We start from the raw sequence: 18,296 nt of genomic DNA, 5'->3' as shown, positions 1-18,296 counted from the left end.
AATATATATATATATATATATATATATATATATATATATATATTATTTAAAAATTCCAAAAGTGACAAAATATTTAAAATAACCTGTAAACTATTATTTATTTATTTTTTGAAATTTTCTAAAACTAATTATTTCAAATCCTTCGAAATTGAAGAAACTCAATGATTAATCTATATTGTGGAGGTCCAAAATTGGGTTTCAACACATGTTACTCAATGATTCCTCAATCTCATGTTCAAAATGGTATGCCACTCCAAGCAATTGGATTGTGTTTATAAGTTCAAGTTTTTGCAAAGATTTGGAAGGAGAAATCACTAGCATTTTTCTCACTTCTTTTAGATCCTTGTGTTCCTTCTCTTCCTATTCATTGTCTCCCTATAAGCGTAAATTAATATAATTCTTTGTGCTTCAATAATTATTTGCAAACAGAATATGGATCAAGAGTGTTTTAAATGAAAACAAAAGCATTCAATTTTTTATATTGTAGACAGTACTGAATACATGTTAAAAAAATTAAGAGTTTTAAGGTCGTAAGGGAATACATGATTACATGTTTATATTATTAGGTCATATTTATTTTTATATGTTGTCGAAGATAACCTAACAAATCTCATATTTTAAAAGATGTTATCCGTAAATATTTTCAAGTGACTTAAAAGTGTTGAAAAAAACTCTTTACTCAGCCGGCACATAAAACATAAACTCAAATTAAAACATGAACACATGCACTAGGCATTCAAATTTATCGAGAGATTAGCATAGACAAGAAAATGATCTCCCAAAACAGAAGGATGATGATTGTCACTCCAACGTGTAATCTCCACCTCACCACCAAATTCATCCATCTTTTTCAACTTAGTTTTTATAGAGTTTGGAGTAGAGAGAAACTAAAGACGTGATAATATGCTTAATTAAGGTTTGATAACAGTAGTAGAAAGTAAGAGAAGTGAATTACATAAATAAATATTTTTGTTCAATTTACTACTTCACACATACTCATGTCTATTTATAAAAGATTGGCTTAAGTCATCGACAGACCCTTAAAGTTGTCCGCATAATTCACTTAGACACCTCAACTAGGACTTCTACCTATTGAACACCTAAATTGTTCAAAACATATACCTATTAAATACAAAATGCTGATATGACAACATAAGTGTACTTCACTCAGTATTAGCGCGTGAATAGGTTCCAAATAGTATTTTATTTTTTAAAAACTTATACTTTTTTTCTTTTATTGACATTGGGAACTAAAATAACTAAAATTATTTAAAATTGAATTCTTGATAAACAAAGAAATCAACCCCAATCACCTACAACCTAGTTTGCCGACGTTCCGATGGCCGCCATGGCCAAGGGCCAACCTCCCCCTGGGGATGGCACTTTGGCAGTCACTACAGCACCTACATAAGCTGATTCTTTGAGACAACATAAAGCGCACAGTAAGGCTTTACCTTTGAAACCACTAACCTTTTTACATGGAGAACCACAAGTAATATGGGATTATGAAGAAGTGACTCTGATGATTGTCAATGAGAATTTGGAATATGCAGTCATAGGTAAGTTCTCTTATGGCTGGCCCGACATTCAAGAATTGCGTAGATTAATCCCTAAACAATGCAAATTGAAGGGCGATTGCAACATTGGTTTATTGAGTAATAGGCATGTGTTAATAAGGGCTACTTTATTAGAGGACTATGTTCACCTGCTTTCGAAACCATCTTTTTACATCCGTCATAAAAACTGGTCATTCCCAATGCGAACCCTTAAATGGGATCCCATGTTTAATCCAGAGGAGGAAACAACGACAGCTATTGCATGGATCTCTTTCCCATCCCTTCCCTGAAATTTCTTTGTACATGAAGCAATTTTTTCCCTAGCTGCTGCAGTAGGGAAACCACTACAGATGGACATGGCAACACAAAATCAGACTAGACCAAGTTATGCTAGAGTGAAGGTAGAGGTAGATCTGATGAGTGAATTCCCAAAACGCATCAAGATAGGGATGAGACAACAAAGTGGAGAAGTAATGGAGAAATGGATCAAAATAAAATATGAGAAACTATGTTCCAAAATATTGTCAAACATGCATGATCCAAGGACATAATGAAGAACAGTGGTACGTGGTCATCCAGAGTAATATCCAAAAGAAAAGATAGGACAGAATGCAGGGCGGAGACAAGATGAAATAAAGAAGAATAATGAAGGCAGAAAGGGAGAAGCATCTGATATGAATGCAGGCCTACAGAGAGATAAGAATGAGGGTGAATTTGCGGAGCAAAGACACAAAAAATGGGGAGGGGGAAGAAATAAACAACAAGAAAAGGTGTGGAGCAGGGTAGGCATAATAACTGGAAATAAGTTCAACATGTTAGCCCAAGAGGATCAAGATAAAAATGAGATTCCTGAGGAGGACAGTCAACACATGGAGGAGACAAGAGCAGACTCTCCTAGGGCACGTATGAGTGATAACATGGAGAAAAAAAATAAAACGTCGGGGAGGTTAATAGGGGATAATTTGCTGGAGGTGAGCAACACTTCAAACAGAGAAAATGTAAACACTACAACATTCAGAGGTGATAGTCACAAGGAAGATAAAACACCAGGGAAGGAAGTCTTGGGGGCATTTCTGCTCCTCACAACATTGGAGGACATAATATCGAAAGGGGGGGGGGGGAATCAGAATGATAATACTACAGGACAACTATTTGAGGTAAACAATTTATTTATAGGGAAAAATAGCAAAGGGGAAGGAGATAAGGATGCAAGAAACAAACCAGATTTAATTGAGGATGAGGAGGAACCCCTGCAACATAGAAAAGAAATGGAGGAGGACGAAGATTTGGAGTATAACATTCAACAAATTAGTAAAGCTGGTGATTTATCACCAAGGCATACTAATAGTTTGAAAAATGGGGCAAGGAAAGGCAAACAAACAATACCTTTACAGGTTAAAACAAGGAGCAGCAAGGAGAAGGCATCTATCAGTTATCATTGATTGAAAAAATTATCTTTTGGAATATTAGGTCGGTTAATACTCAAAAATCTTTTGAGAGATTAATGGATCTAAATAAAAGAAATTATTATGCATTCATTGCTTTGATGAAACCTTTTCAAGATCCATCAGAGATAGATCAGTATAAGAGAAAGCTGGGTTTTGATAATGCTGAAGTAAATTATTCAAGAAAAAAATGGTATTTCTGGAGGGCGGAGTGGGAATGAAACATCATTCTGGATACTGTGCAACAAGTTACCATAAAATTCAGAATAAACAACAAGTTTTACATTATTTCAGTTGTATATGCTTAGATGCAATACAATCGAAAGACTGGAGCTTTGAGACGAGCTAGAGGATATTGTTGATAGGGAACTTTGTCCTTGGGTTATTGGGGGTGATTTCAATGTTATTTTGAATGAAGAGGAGAAATTGGGAGGACTGCCTATTACCCAGAATGAGGCCATTGATTTTGCATCATTCATCAGTTCATGTGCTTTGGCAGAAGTACAAACTATAGGAAGCAAATATACTTGGTGGAATGGGAGGATTGAAGAGAAGTGTATTTTTAAAAGACTTGAAAGGATCTTGGTCAATCAGGATTTTTTGGAGGAGTTTCCATCTTCAGAGGTGCATCACTTGATTTGACAAGGATCTGACCATGCACCTCTGCATTTGATATGCAAATCGGCTAAGGAAATCACGATCAAGCCTTTTTGTTTCCTCAATTTTTGGAGAAAACACAAAAAAATTAAGAAAATTGTGGCAGAGAATTGGACAGTGGAGTTTGCTGGGAATCCTTTTATAGAATTTCATGCAAAGATGAAAAAGGTCAAAAAGGTGTTGACTGGATGGAGTAAACAAGCTTTTGGCAATATATTTCAACAAATTTCCACCATGGAGGATGTCATTAAAGTTAAGGAGGATCAACCGGAGATACAACCTTCTGCAAGCAATAGAGCAGATCTGAATAAAGTGGAGGCGGAACTGAAGAAATACTTGAGGCTTGAAGAAGAATTTTGGAGGCAAAAGACGGGTATGAAATAGTTTACAGAAGGTGATATGAACACGAAATTCTTCCATTCTTATGTGAAAGGGGAAGGAAGAGATTACATATTGCTAAAATTGTAACAGAACAGGGCATTACATTAACTTCCAATGATCAAATTGGGCAAGCAACAGTGGAATTTTTTGGGAAGCAATTCTGAGAAAATGATTATGTGGATGACTATGTAATGTTAGATCATATTCCAAGATGTATTACAGAGGAGGAAAATGATGCCATGTGTAGTCTGCCTACGAATGAAGAGGTTAAAAAGATGGTGTTTGAGTTGAATGGTAGTAGTGCGTGCGGTCCGGATGGATTCACAGGGCATTTTTACCAAGATTGTTGGGAGATAATAGGGGAGGACATTACTAAAATGGTGAGAGCACTTTTCTGCGGACAAGAGTTGACAAGATTCATTACACACACAAATTTGGTATTGTTGCCTAAGAAGGAGACAGTGAAGCATTTCTTTGATCTAAGACCCATAAGTCTTAGTACTTTTATGAACAAAATTATTTCCAGGTTGATTCATGAGAGAATGGTAATGGTTTTGCCTAAACTTATTTCCCCCACTCAGTCAGGTTTTGTAAGGGGAAGAAGTATATCAGAAAATGTTCTGGTGGCACAAGAGATAATCAGGGATATAAATAGAAGAGCCAAGAATGTTAACGTGGTGGTTAAGCTGGATATGGCCAAGGCATACGATAGGGTTTCATGGATTTTTCTCACTAAGGTATTACGAAAATTTGGTTTATTAGAAATTATGATTGATATGGTTTGGAGGATTATATCTAATAATTGGTACTCAGTACTAATTAATGGTAGGACTCATGGATTTTTTCATTCGACCAGAGGTTTAAAACAGGGTGATCATTTATCCCCAACCCTCTTTATTATAGCTGCGGAAGTTCTAGCCAGGGCCCTGAATAGCCTGCATAAGGATGATAATTTTAAAGGATATAGAATGCCTAAGTGGAATCCTGAAATCAATCATTTGTCATATGCAGATGACACAATTTTATTCTGTTCTGGAGATAGAGTTTCAGTGATAAAGATGATGAAGATTCTGAAGGATTATGAAGCAATATCAGGACAAATGGTTAACAAATCAAAGAGTTTTTTCTATTTACATAATAAAACACCTTTGATTGTAGCTATTAGAATGAGGAGACTCACAGGGATTCGGCAGGGTAATTTCCCTTTCATATATTTGGGATGTCCAGTTTTCTATGGAAGAAATAACTCTTGTTATTATGAGGAGCTTATTAGGAAAATAGCCAAAAGGATCTTTGCTTGACATAACAGATTCTTGTCCTTTGGTGGTAAACAAATTCTTGTGAATTCTATCCTTCAGTCTTTACCAATTTATATGTTGTCTGCTATGAATCCCCCAAAGAGAGTAATGGAACAAATACATTAAATTTTTGCCAAATTCTTTTGGGGAAAGTCGGGAGGGGTAAAGGCAAAGCATTGGGTGGCCTAGAAGGAGCTTTGTTTCCCAAAGGAGGAAGGAGGGATTGGATTTAGATCACTTCATGAGATCAATAGAGCTTTATTTGCTAAGTTATGGTGGAACTTCAGAGTGCCCACCAACTCCCTATGGGCAGGTTATTTGTGGAATAAATATTGCAAGAAATTGCATCCAATCTTGGTGAATAGTACGGATGCCTCACACATATGGAGGAAAATGGTCACCATTAGAGAAGAGGTGGAGCATGACATTTGGTGACAAATAAAAGCTGAAAATTCAAGCTTCTAGTTTGATAATTGGACCAGACAAGGGGCCTTGTACTACACTGAAGGAAATATGGCACAAGATGAGGAAATAGAAGTCAAAGATTTTACAACAAATGGGGTATGAAATGAACACAAGTTGAAAGAAGTCATATCTAAAGAGATGGTGCTGCATATAACAAAGAACATTAGACCTCCCATTAGTGAAGCTATAATTGACAAGGCCTGGTGGACTCAAAGTATGAAAGGAAAGTTCACTGTGAAATCAGCTTTTCACAATTTGAGAGGGAAAAAGGCAGAAAATGAGTGGAGTAATTACATGTGGGTAAAGGGGCTACCATACAAGATTAGTTTCTTTTTATGGAGAGTTTGGGGGAAAAGAATAGCCACTGATGATAATCTAAAGAGAATGAGGATGCAAGTGGTGTCTAAATGTTACTGCTGTGAAAGAGGGGAAATGGAGACTATGTCTCATTTATTACTAACAGCTACCATAGCCCAAAAGCTATGGAAGCAGTTTGCTTTATGTGTAGTTATCAATATAAATGGATTGACTCTAAAGCAACTCATTTATAGGTGGTGGGTGTCAAATAAGCTGGATCAAATACTAAAGGCCATTCCAGCTATCATCATGTGGGAGTTGTGGAAAAGGAGAAATGTAGTAAGATTTGGGAAAAAGATATCTTATAATTGTATGTATTATCAATGCCAGTTGACTGTACATCAATTAATAAGGACCAAATTCCCATGGATTAAAGGAATATCACACAAGTGGACAGAAACGGTGGAGACTCTGCTGAGGTATAAACCCACAATACAGTATAAGTTTGTTAGATGGTTGCAGCCTAGAGAGGGATGGATTACTTGCAACACTGATGGAGCAAGTAAAGGGAATCCAAGCCAAAGTACTTATGGTTTTTGTCTAAGGGATAGCAAAGGAGACCTCATATATGCAGAGGCCCAGAATTTGGGGATAACTACTAACATGAAAGCAGAGGCAAAGGCAGTATGGGAAGCATTACAGTATTGTATTAGAAGTCAGCTAAACAATATTCAGTTGGAGACGGATTCTCTAGTACTAAAAAATATGATCTACAAAAATTGGATGATACCGTGGGAGCTAGCAGAAATAATGGACGACATACATGACATGCTTGGAAAAATCACTGTTAATGTACAACATATTTTCAGAGAAGCAAACCAGTTAGCAGATTTTATAGCAAATTCAGCAATCAATACAGAAGGAAAGCAAATATTCCTTAACTTTCAACAATTACCAAGTAGAGGAAGAAAGCTTTTAAATATTGATAAACTACAGGTCCCTTCAGTTCGAATCAAGACAAGGAGAATTAGCAACACTAACTACAATGGACAACATGATTAGATGCAGATTCGACCGTACATGGTTCCACAACTATGATATATATAAGGCAAAATGGATCGATGACAGGAAAGTTGAGAGTAAGGAAGCCAAATCTGAAGTGGGAGTGAGCATCCGTCAAGGAGATCGTACCATTGAAGCTCGGGAACATCTTCTCCTATACGACTTCAGCTACATGAAAAAATGGAACAGAAGGAGTGGAAAGGAGGACAGAACTGGGGAACTAAATCAAGACTTACATGGATCTGACAGATTGGGAAGCAAGACACATACTCTCTATAAATTTCAGCTTGACTCAAGATTCCTATCCGGACAGTACACCTGCAAGGAGAACGGAATCAAATGGGAAAAAGAGAAATGACATTGAAAATGGATGGAGTATATTTATCACTCATAGTAGAAGAAACATGAAGCAACAACTCAAAGAGGCAAGGAAGAACATTTACAGAGCCAAGAGTAAGAGAGGCGGAAGGAAGAAGAGAGATGAGGAGCTGAAATTCCTTTTAGGAAACCCTTAAGAATAGGAACTTGGTTTATTCTCCTGGTTGGTCACTTTTGGGCCGACCAGGAATTTTCATTGTATATGGCCCTTTTTGAATAATCTAATAATATGGACTTAGTGTCCGAATTTGAATTTAAAAAAAATTAGTTTCCCCGTATGAAATTTCTGAATAAGTGATATATTGTCTGATAATAATGTAACATCTCGTACTTCGAAAAAGTTAACTAGAGATTCGAACAAATAAAACTTAAGTTTTGAGTTTTGAGTCAACTTCAAACAACCATAACTTTCAGCATAGAATGATTTAGGTGGCCCAAGAGGTATCAAATTGAAGGTCTTCGAGTCCTCTTTCCAACACCGCCGAGTTTGCTGAATTCTGAGTTTGGATGAAGGAGTTATGGCTGTTTGAGTGCAGCATCTCTACTTAATGCATTTCATCCGTTTTAAGGAGGGGTATTTTGGTCTTTTCCTTACTCCACTAGCCTAGCACTTTTTTTTTCACCCAATTAGGGGTCTAAGCTGATTGATATCAGTTTTCATTCACTCTTAAACGCTTAGGGTTGAGAGAAGGGTTTCAAGAGGAAAAAAAGAAGAAGGTTTCAAGTGTTCATTCAAGATTTGTGGATTTTCTCCAAGACTTAGTTCTTTCGAGGTATATAAGCTTTCATAGTGTTGTGTTTGTTCTCCCTCATGCCAATCATGTTATATTTTTCACTCATAAATTCATTCTTGAAGTGGATGAATTGAGTTCTTAAGGTTTTAGCTACATTCCTTAACAATGGAGTCTTGTTGAGTTCTTAAGGTGAGGGTTTTTTGAATGAGTGTTGTTCTTGATAGAATTTGAGTGGGTTTTCATTGATTTTGTGTTGGGTTTGTGAATCAAAGGAAGTTTGGAAGAGATCATTCGATTCTAGATGAGTTAGGGCTTCAAATTGAGCAAGAAAATTTGTCAAATTTCTGGGTAGGCGCATGAGGCGGTGCGCCACTACTGCGCCAGAACTACTGCCTAGTAGTTCGGGGCTTGGCACGGCACACCACTCAGTGCACCCCAAACACTGGTAAGTAGTTTAGGGGTTGGCTCCCCGTGCCACTCAGTGCACCAGGGTCGCCAAGTCCCTTACCCTTCCGTCCTTCTTTCCGTGTTTGTTCCCTCGAATCGTACCTATGTTCTCTCCTTGATATACACACTTAAAATCTTTATTAATCCTTGAGAGATCATGCATATTCTAATTACATCTCTTGATTTACATTTCAAATTAAAGTAAAGTTAAGAGGAGAGTTCAAGAAGTCCTTTTTGAGTCGTTTTGGGAAGTCTTTTACAATCTTCTAGCACTTGAATTAAGACTTGATCAGTAAATGAGTATGAGAATGAGGAGAGTTGAGTTCATATTTCAAAATGAGTATAAGGGAACTAAGTATTTCCAAGTATGTAATACTTTTACATTTAAAAGAGAGAAACACCAAAATCTAAATAAACATTACGATGAGTCTTGATCATTACCTCTTTTAAGAGGGTCTTTTGAGTAATTATCTCAAATTGAGGAAGAGTAATGTTTTAAAATATGCATGAGTTATATATTATTGGGAGTAGTATTGAACACCAATATGGGGATGAGTTCAGACAACTCACATTCCTCATAAACCATGTAGCCAATATGGGTAAATGATCATACTTTTTAGATGATTCCTTATTGCTTTTAAGTATAGCTTAGTGGATCCACTTAGTTGAGTAGTTCTATACCTTGGCAAGGTATATGACAGTTTTGGCAGCATGGGTGAGACGTTGTGTCATCACGTAGCTCATAGTGATGATTGTCGATTAGAGAATCTCCCAAATAAGAGTAAAAGAGTTTATTATGGTATTTTTTATACATTTTGAGTTATTACCTACAGTTTAAAAAGCTTTATACATATTGCATCTTTTATTGTTGCTTTCATATTGAGTTGAGTTGAGGTGAGTATGATTTCTCTTTTCTATCAGTTCAGCTATGTATCCATATGTTTAGTTTTCGCCTTACATGCTCGTAGACGTCATTCGACCTGCATCTTTTCATGATGTAGATACATGTATGCAGGGTCACTAACGGGCGCTCTGTTGATACCACTTGCATTTCCAGTTAGCTTTAGTGGCCTCTTTATTTTAGGAGGGTTCCACATTTAAATTTTTGTATTGTTAGGATGTCGTGGGTCTTGTCTCAACTTCCATCATAGTATTTAGAGGCTTCATAGACAGTAGTATTTTCCCATTTCCCTTGTTGATGTTCCTTTGAGGCTTTGAGTTAATTACTTATGCTTGATTAAGTATTTTTTAGGCATTTATTGAGTTAAAACTGTTTTGAGACTATATGAGTTAAGTTTGGTATCTGGAGTCTCCATTTTTCTTGAGTAAGTCTTCCGCTGAATAATTGAGTCAGGCCAAGGGTTCGCTTGGGAACCATCAATTGTTCTTGAGTGCTGGCCATGTCCAGGATGTAGGCTCGGGGCATGACAAATAAGTAAGGAATATATATTCATCTTTCTGTTTAACATGATGAATTTGAATTCATAATTTATTAGATGTTTTTTATGATCAATATCATACTAATTAAGTATCATAAGTAATTGCTCAAATTTCGTCAGTTATTTGATAACCATAATTATTCTTTGATAAATGTACATTATATGTCATATTTGATAGAAATTGATGAATCTTCTGAAGGTGGAGAGGTGGAGAATTGAATTAAGAATTCTCTTTCTTTATCATCAATTGAATCACTATTTGCGACCCAAAAATCTATTTTATCATCAATTCAATCTCCGTTCATGCTTTTCCCTTTTCTTACTCAATTGATGTGACTGATACATAATTAATTTATAAATTATCCCATGACTAGTAAAGATCACGTGTAAATTATTGAATAAGTATAAATAAAATCTCATATTGATCGTAAAAAAGATAAGCTACTTATAATATTAAATAATCTTTAATAGTATGAGGTATTTTGAAGAGAAAAAAAAATTATGTGAGTTTAATCTAAAATAAACACTATCACATTTTATTAAGAATATATATTGATCGTTTTAACCTAACACTAAATAGTGAAATATATGATGTGTATTCCACTTCTTCGTTGCTTTTTCCCATCACACGCACCAATTCATGTGTAAAGTTTTGTAATAATAAGAAGCTTACAAATTAAATTTATTTTCAAGGAAAAGTGCATTCCAATTCAAGTAAAGTTAAGTGTCTTAGCTTGAATTTATTCTGTAAACGGTTTTCTAAGAATATAATAAAACGTTTAATTAAAATATTTCTTCACTATCTCAATTATACCCCTAATTAACTGAGGTCCCCCGTAATTAGTCACTATGAAACATATAAATAATTATTATAGGAGACAAAAAGAATAAGTATGTCGTGTCATTTCATATCATGGCCAATAAAATTGATTTCCACATGGATCTATTGACATATTATATATTTTTAGAATATAATTGAGAGTTGAGTAATCAAATTAGAAATTCCCAAGTGAGTGTTGATCCCAATTAATAATTATTTTTCACGTAATTATGGTTAGAGGAAATTAAGTTTTCAAAAGCTACACATTTAGGACCTAAAATTACGCAAGTAGAACTATAAATAAAGACTTAAGGTTAAAAGGTAGTCAAATTAATTAGAAACACGTTTATGTACCCTTTTGACTATGTTGCCAAATTTTTACTGTTATATTTTTGGCTTTACACATAAACATGCCCTTTAACGTAGCTTCAGTTGGCGTCTAGGTCCTCCAATTTTGAGTATGCACAACTGTGACACTTAAATTTATATAAAATTGAATAAATAAACACATCCGTCCTACGTGGCGTTCTACATGACAATTTTATATTCTACGTGGTGTCCTACATGTATTATGCCGCATAGGACGTGTTGAAGGAAGCTTGAAGACTGATGGAAAATGTCCATCGAAGCAGGCTGACGAGTTAGAGTTATAGTCATACTAGGACTAGACTACTAAATCCTAAGTTATGTACGACTAAGCTACTGTATATTGTAGGAGTCGCCTAGGATAAGGTATTTGAGTTATAATATAATACTACTCATGTAAATAATTGTGTTGTAGTAGGATTCCTAGTATAACTAGAATAGGACTCTTCTCCTATATAAAGAGCTTGTAACTCAACATTATTATTATCAATACAATCCTTGAATTCTCCATACTTACGTGAGATTTCTACGTGGTATCAGAGCAATAAAGTTTTTCCGCTCTTTAACGTATTAGATCAAAACCAAAACAACCACATTATCAAACGTATATGTCTACTTGTTCAATTTTATACAAGTTTAAATGTCTACTTGTGCACATCCAAAGTTTGAAGACTTAGATACCAAATGCCAAATAAAAGAGCTTATTTATGTATTATGCCTATAGTTTTAGGTATGTTCTCCAACTCTTTTGTCATCGCCGAGAACATCATATTTCTTCAATTTCATGCTTGAAATTCTTGTTTGGAGTTAGAAATTCGAAGTTGATAGTTTTTATTTTACTTCAATACTATTTTCACTTAAGTTGAATATAACTTATATACACTAACAACAACAAAAGCATACGTACCTACTACCTAATATAATTTCACAAGTAAAATTTAAGGAATGTAGTTTATAGCAGATTTTTATCTCTATCTTTTGGGGTAAAAATTTATTTTCGATAAATCTCAGCCCAAAAGAAGTTAAATTGTATGCGAGGAAAGTATAAAAAGAAAATATGCTATCAAATCATTAACTTGATTATAATTACATTTAACTAGCCACAATTAGTGGAATTAGCATATAACCTTAAAGGTAAGACAAATATCTTCTATATTAAGTTGAATTCCACTATTAGTAGGAGAATTTCCCAAATACTATTAGTGTAATTTAAGAGTCTGTTTGGAAAAACTTATTTAAGTCCTTTTAATCCAAATTAGTTTTAATGGAGAAGGGCTTAAAATATCTTTCAAGTATAGAATATGGAATAAAAATATCCTCCGTCCACCTTCGGACTTCAAAATACCATTTCATTACCTATATTACCCTTTCATTTAACATATATGACCAAAAACACTAGTTATATTCAAGTAGATCCCTCATCCCTCTCTTTAAGCCACAATTGAGCATTTTACCCCCAAAAAATGATTCTATAGTATAAACATGAACTCTAGTCGTTTCCCGTTGGAAAGTTTCCTAACACAAAGTGAAGAACATTTTTTTACCAAATCACATACTTAAATGTAGGCATACTTTCCCCATACTCTTCATTAATTTCGCAAAAGGCGCCTCCAAATCGGAGAAAGTAAATTGATTTGTTTAGAAGGGTTCTCCCCATGTTTTTTTAAAAAAATATATGAGTCAATAGAATTTTAAGTGAGTCAGATAGAATATAGCTGGATCCAGGTTTGATTAGGAGAAATTATAATTTTTGATGAACTTAAATTTTAGTCAATTAAAGACTGTCATGTCATTAATGAAAGGATAAATTACAATCTTAAAGAATTTGTTAAGTGAAAGAGTAAGTGGATAGAAGGGTATTTTGGAGCCCAAAAATGGAAGGAGAGTATTTTTGTTTCATTTCCTATACTTGAAGAATATTTTAGGCCCTTTTCCGTAGTTTTAAAGTACTTCTGTAGTACTGTTTATATAAAATAAAAAGGTATATTTACGTCAAAAGCCCCATAAGTTCGAATTCCTAACTTATGTCTGTTGGCTTATAAGCCAATCCAAACAGACTCTAAGTCCTTTTCCACTAAGGATTAAAAAAATTAGCATCCAATTTATTAACCACTAAATACCACAATGCTCCAGCAACTTGCACAACGGTGATCAATGTGCCCAAACACCCAAGAAACATGTTGAGGCAATACATTAAACTGTTTCTTTTAGGTTTCTTGATTGAAATCCACATGAAGCAAGGGTACACCAAAGATAATGGCAGCGCGATTCCGCCTATAAATTTAGCTAGGCTTATCAAGAATGGGAATGCCACAGCCATAAAATATGCCAATCCGCCATACAAGAGCTTGATGCATGATCGAACCCACCTTGGGCACGCCTTATGCTTCCTGCTAACATATATTCTTTCCAAGTTGTCGAAGACGGGAATAACGAAAAGTTGAAATGAACATAAACATTGGATCACTACCATCAAGTATATTGTGCTTATTAACCCCTTTGGTGTGCTCTCTTGGTGGTACTTGGCTACTGCAACCATAATTCCATTTTCAGGCATCTGCCAATTAAATCATTTTAATATTAATACGTTATACTCAGTAAATAATCCCTTATAACCATCCACAAATTAAATAGAATAAAATGACCTTTCTAGAGATTTTTATATGTAAAAGTGAAAATTTCGTATAAAAAAAAATAAAACTCAAAACAAATTTGTAAAAGGCTACAAAACTAAATCTTCCATTTATTACTTAACCAAAGTAGATCAGTATAGCAATAATTGCAAGTTGTGTTCCATTATATAGAACGGAAGAAATAAAATCTCCTGACCAGTTATAAAATAAATAAAAAAAATGAAATTTTCAAATTTCTTACGAAAAGACTATTAAAACTAAAAAAACAAAATTATAAATAACCTACAAAACTAATTCTCGATATAAAATGAATATAAAAAAAAAATAGTTTACCATATTTCCATAAGCCCAATATCCTCCAATTGCCAAGGGAAATTCACACATTGCGACAAAAGAGTAGGATGCTATCACTCCTTTATACATTCTTGTCCTTGTAGGATGTTTTGGATTTGATGGTAATGTCCCCTACATCAATTTACATGCAACTTTTTCAATAACGCAATAATAAAAATTAAATTTGATAGGTTCAATCTTTAAAATCAAAACTATCGACTAGTTATTAATATGAACAACATTACCTGTATTTCCAATACAAGATTCTGACCTCGGAAACCCATGGCAATGATAGCGATACCATTTAAAACATCGCGAAATCGCTCCATATTTGTGGTTACATTATCGGAGGGATTATAAGAGACTCCATTAAGCCTGCCTTTACTAATAGAGAGTGTCCAAAGTATAGTGAAATAGGAGACACCCATGATTGAACCAACAAAAGAGACCCAAGCCAAAGAGTCCAAATTTGGAGAGAATAGGGCAATTAAAATGGCAAGACAAATAAACACTAAGTACCATTCAGCTCCACTTGGTGATTTGTCAAGACAATTTTGATCATTTTTACATATGGCTTTGTAGAAAAGTTGTAGGGTGTTTCCCCCTGTTATAGTAGTCATGATACAAGTGCCTCCTGATAGGTATACTATTGGGAAAATGGCAAGGCACTTTCCTAATTTTTCCCCTGAAATCAAACGTAAATACGTTGGACATAAGAATCGTGAAATTTGAAGAAAAAAAAGGTAGTACTTTGATTTTACGAATTGAAGTTGTGTTTCGACATGCAAACTAATTTCAAATTTTATGAGTGTTTAGAGTGAAAATTATGAAAATAACTTTTGGAGTTTTTCGAATTTTGAAAAACTAAAACATTTCTACGTCCAAACAGTCTCAAGAAATAATATTCACTTAGCCATATGAATACTAAGGACAACATACCAAAAAGCGACGAAAAAGTATGTTATGAGATGATAAAAAAGATAAATACAAATATTCTCCAAACACATTTTCTCATAAATTTAGAATAAATCCTCAATGACATGATTTTATGGTACGAATACCAAGGGGACATGTTCTACATTTAGAAACATAAATTTTATATTTTTATTAGTATTTCTTAAATTTCATATCCAGTCAAAATAAATTCTTTATTTAAATTAATTACCGAAAGCTACGATAGCGAGTTGAATGTATCTGCTATAACGAGTTCCATCAGCCGTTTCATGAAGAGAAACTAAGAGACATATCGTGTAGAGCCGCCATGCAAAAAACACAGTCAGAACCACTATCCCCCCTGACCTGCACCAATTTACGGGTTTGTAATAATAATAATAATAATAATAATAATAAAATAAAATAAAAATTTAACGATGATTAGTTTTAACATATTTTTTCGTGTCGTAAAAACTTATTCACACGCAATATTTATTTTTAATAATTTAATCAAATTGTTTGCTTATATATTATCATGCATATACGGATGGAGTTAGCGTATAACGTATGTGTTCGACTGAATTCATTAACTTTGATCAAGATCTTTTATTTATCTTTAAAAAATCATTCCACATGTGTACATTATTAGTAATTTATAACTTAATAGTTTTAAAACGATTAAAAATCCTAATTACCACTAAAAAAAAAGATTTAGCCACACAGTTCTAAATTACAGATCATCAAGTACCAAATATAGGATGACATTAATTCAATACTAATACTCTACGTAATTTTCTCTATCCTAGTTTGATAATTTTTTGAAATTTTAGTGTCTCACGCGATATATTAAAGACAACCAAACGTATCTTTTTAATTTAGTACTTTTTTTGTCTAAATTTGTATGACACATTTTGGATTTTATTTTTTATATCTTTTAAATATTTTGAATTCAATTATTGTGGCTTATAGTACTTTTTACGTTGTTTATAAATATATAAATTTCATTTTAAAAATTTGAAGATTTCTTGAGCAAATTTTTGATCAAACTTAAACTGTTTTACCTATGTTCGTAATTTACGATAGTTCGGGGATATATTTATCCTTTTTTTCCCTCCTAAAAATAATTTTCCAACAATACTTGTGTAGTTAAAAATGAAGAGATAATCTATCATTTTGTGTCTATTTTAGCCTTGTTCGTAACAATACGTACCATCCGAGTGAGGTAAAAGCGAAGGGGAGAACAAATGCTAGATTTCCGAGACCGGTAGACAAGAGATGAAACGCTGCCGTATAAGCATTCCCCGTTCTCGATTCAGTTATGGGCAACCAATTGTCTATTTCTTCTGCAACTTTCGCATTCTCATCCTTCTTCTCATCGATGCTACGGAGACTGTCAACTGGCGAAAAATTTGTTCCTTCTGAGTGAGGAGTATCGTAATCATTAATCGGTATAATTCTGAATGACGAGAATGATGAGATAGATCTCCCTACACGGTGTCGTTCAGACGACACCTCGGGATCTCCCATTGCCTCTGTAAATATATATATGAGAATGTTAAAAGGCAATATATGTTTTTGTTTCAGTTGTGAACTTATATTAGTATAAGTGATAATATGTTAGGAGAAATTGACTTGATTGTTATATATAGATATCTATATGTGAGTTGTGATGTAATTGATAACTAAAACATTTAACCATCATAATTTGACTTCACTGCTTACCTTTCCATTCACTTTTAAAATACACCTTTTCAGAATTGATGTTGAGACTTTTCAAGGCTTGTTTCCCTATTGTTAGTTGTACTGATTTGGGGAAAAAACGAATTTTTTGGGTTGATGTTTAAAGAAGCTTCGAAAAATAATGCATGTATATATTAGTCTTTCTTTAGTTATACACTCTATTGTGTATTAATGTGTGCATTGTTAATAGCATTAATTTTTAGGTATTAGCAATGCAACGGTTTTAATGCATGCATTAACATGATAAAAGACCTATTTGCCCTTCAAAACCATTTTTTTTTACATTTGTTCTATCATAATAGTGGAGTGTATCGTTGTAAATAATTTTTTATATAATGCATGCTATTTTTAATGCATCAAAACCAGCATAAAAATAATCTATATATATTAATGCATCATAACTAATATATGCATTGTTGCTAGTGCAAACATTATTAATATACTCTATTTAAAATTATTTTTATACACTCTACCAAAGTCCAAACGACTCCTAAGTATTTTGATCATTGCTTTTTCTTGGTATGGTTACTATTCCTATTTTTCAGTATGTTTTGTCATGTTTTCTACGGTACTCTGACATATGATCCCTTCACTGTAAGTTATTCTTTTTCAATTTGTTTTAATGTGTTTTTTCTTGAGCTTGTCGTCTGTCGGAAACTACCTCTCTACCTCCTAAAGTGAGTAAGGTCGGCATATGCTATCTAGACCTCATTTGCTACTTGTGAGAGTACACTGGGTATATTGTTGTATGTTTAAAGAAGTTTACTAAGGAAATTTAATGGTTGATTTGCAGTTCTCTAGTACTACTCAAGGGGTTTAAAATGCTTAATTTCATTGAGTTTAAGGGTTTAATTGATAAATGATCAAGTAAAATAGTTCAGAATAAATACTCATATAAGTATAAGGGTCCATCAGATAATTTCTTATATGAACGATCACGTGTATAGTTATGTTTTGGAAGGGAGGAGGGGATACTTTCCTTAGGATCACATAATTGTTAGGAAACTTAACACTTCGAGAAAAAAAATAAGAAAAGGAAAGGAAAGATTACTTTATCGGATATTTATTATCTCTTACCATTTATAAATATATATTGAATAATTTTAATAATTAAAGCTCTGACATATAAAAAAGAAGAAGAAAACTTTACCTTAAAGTCATGCATGATAATATTATGGTATAACTCTTAACTTGGCGTCAGCTAATAACTATGACTTTTAATTTTGGGCACACAAGTAGACACTTAAACTTGTATAAAATTAAATAAATAGGCATATTCGTCCCATGACACCCTACATGACAATTTTGTGTC

At 33.8% G+C, this 18,296-nt stretch overlaps 2 protein-coding genes and 1 pseudogene across 3 annotated transcripts in view; all 3 read right to left on the bottom strand.

The window, feature by feature from the left end:
- Positions 1 to 845, bottom strand: part of LOC125864742 (sesquiterpene synthase 15b-like) — a 7,859-nt pseudogene extending 7,014 nt beyond the window's left edge.
- LOC125864743 (acyl-coenzyme A oxidase 4, peroxisomal-like) overlaps positions 1 to 18,296 on the bottom strand; it is a 1,153,105-nt gene that overhangs the window by 888,185 nt on the left and 246,624 nt on the right. The gene's annotated exons all lie outside the window — the stretch shown is intronic.
- LOC125864187 (lysine histidine transporter-like 8) lies at positions 13,420 to 16,771 on the bottom strand. Its single transcript, XM_049544101.1, has 6 exons — positions 16,636 to 16,771; positions 16,455 to 16,587; positions 15,477 to 15,610; positions 14,557 to 14,996; positions 14,312 to 14,443; positions 13,420 to 13,902 (listed from the first exon to the last, which is right to left on the bottom strand). The coding sequence occupies exons 1-6, from the start codon at positions 16,769 to 16,771 to the stop codon at positions 13,420 to 13,422; spliced, it is 1,458 nt and encodes a 485-aa protein (XP_049400058.1).

Source organism: Solanum stenotomum, chromosome 5 (genome assembly GCF_019186545.1).
Source record: "Solanum stenotomum isolate F172 chromosome 5, ASM1918654v1, whole genome shotgun sequence".
NCBI classification, from domain to species: domain Eukaryota; kingdom Viridiplantae; phylum Streptophyta; class Magnoliopsida; order Solanales; family Solanaceae; genus Solanum; species Solanum stenotomum.
The sequence above is the reverse complement of the archived record's forward strand: the minus strand, read 5'-3'. Positions and strand labels throughout refer to the sequence as shown.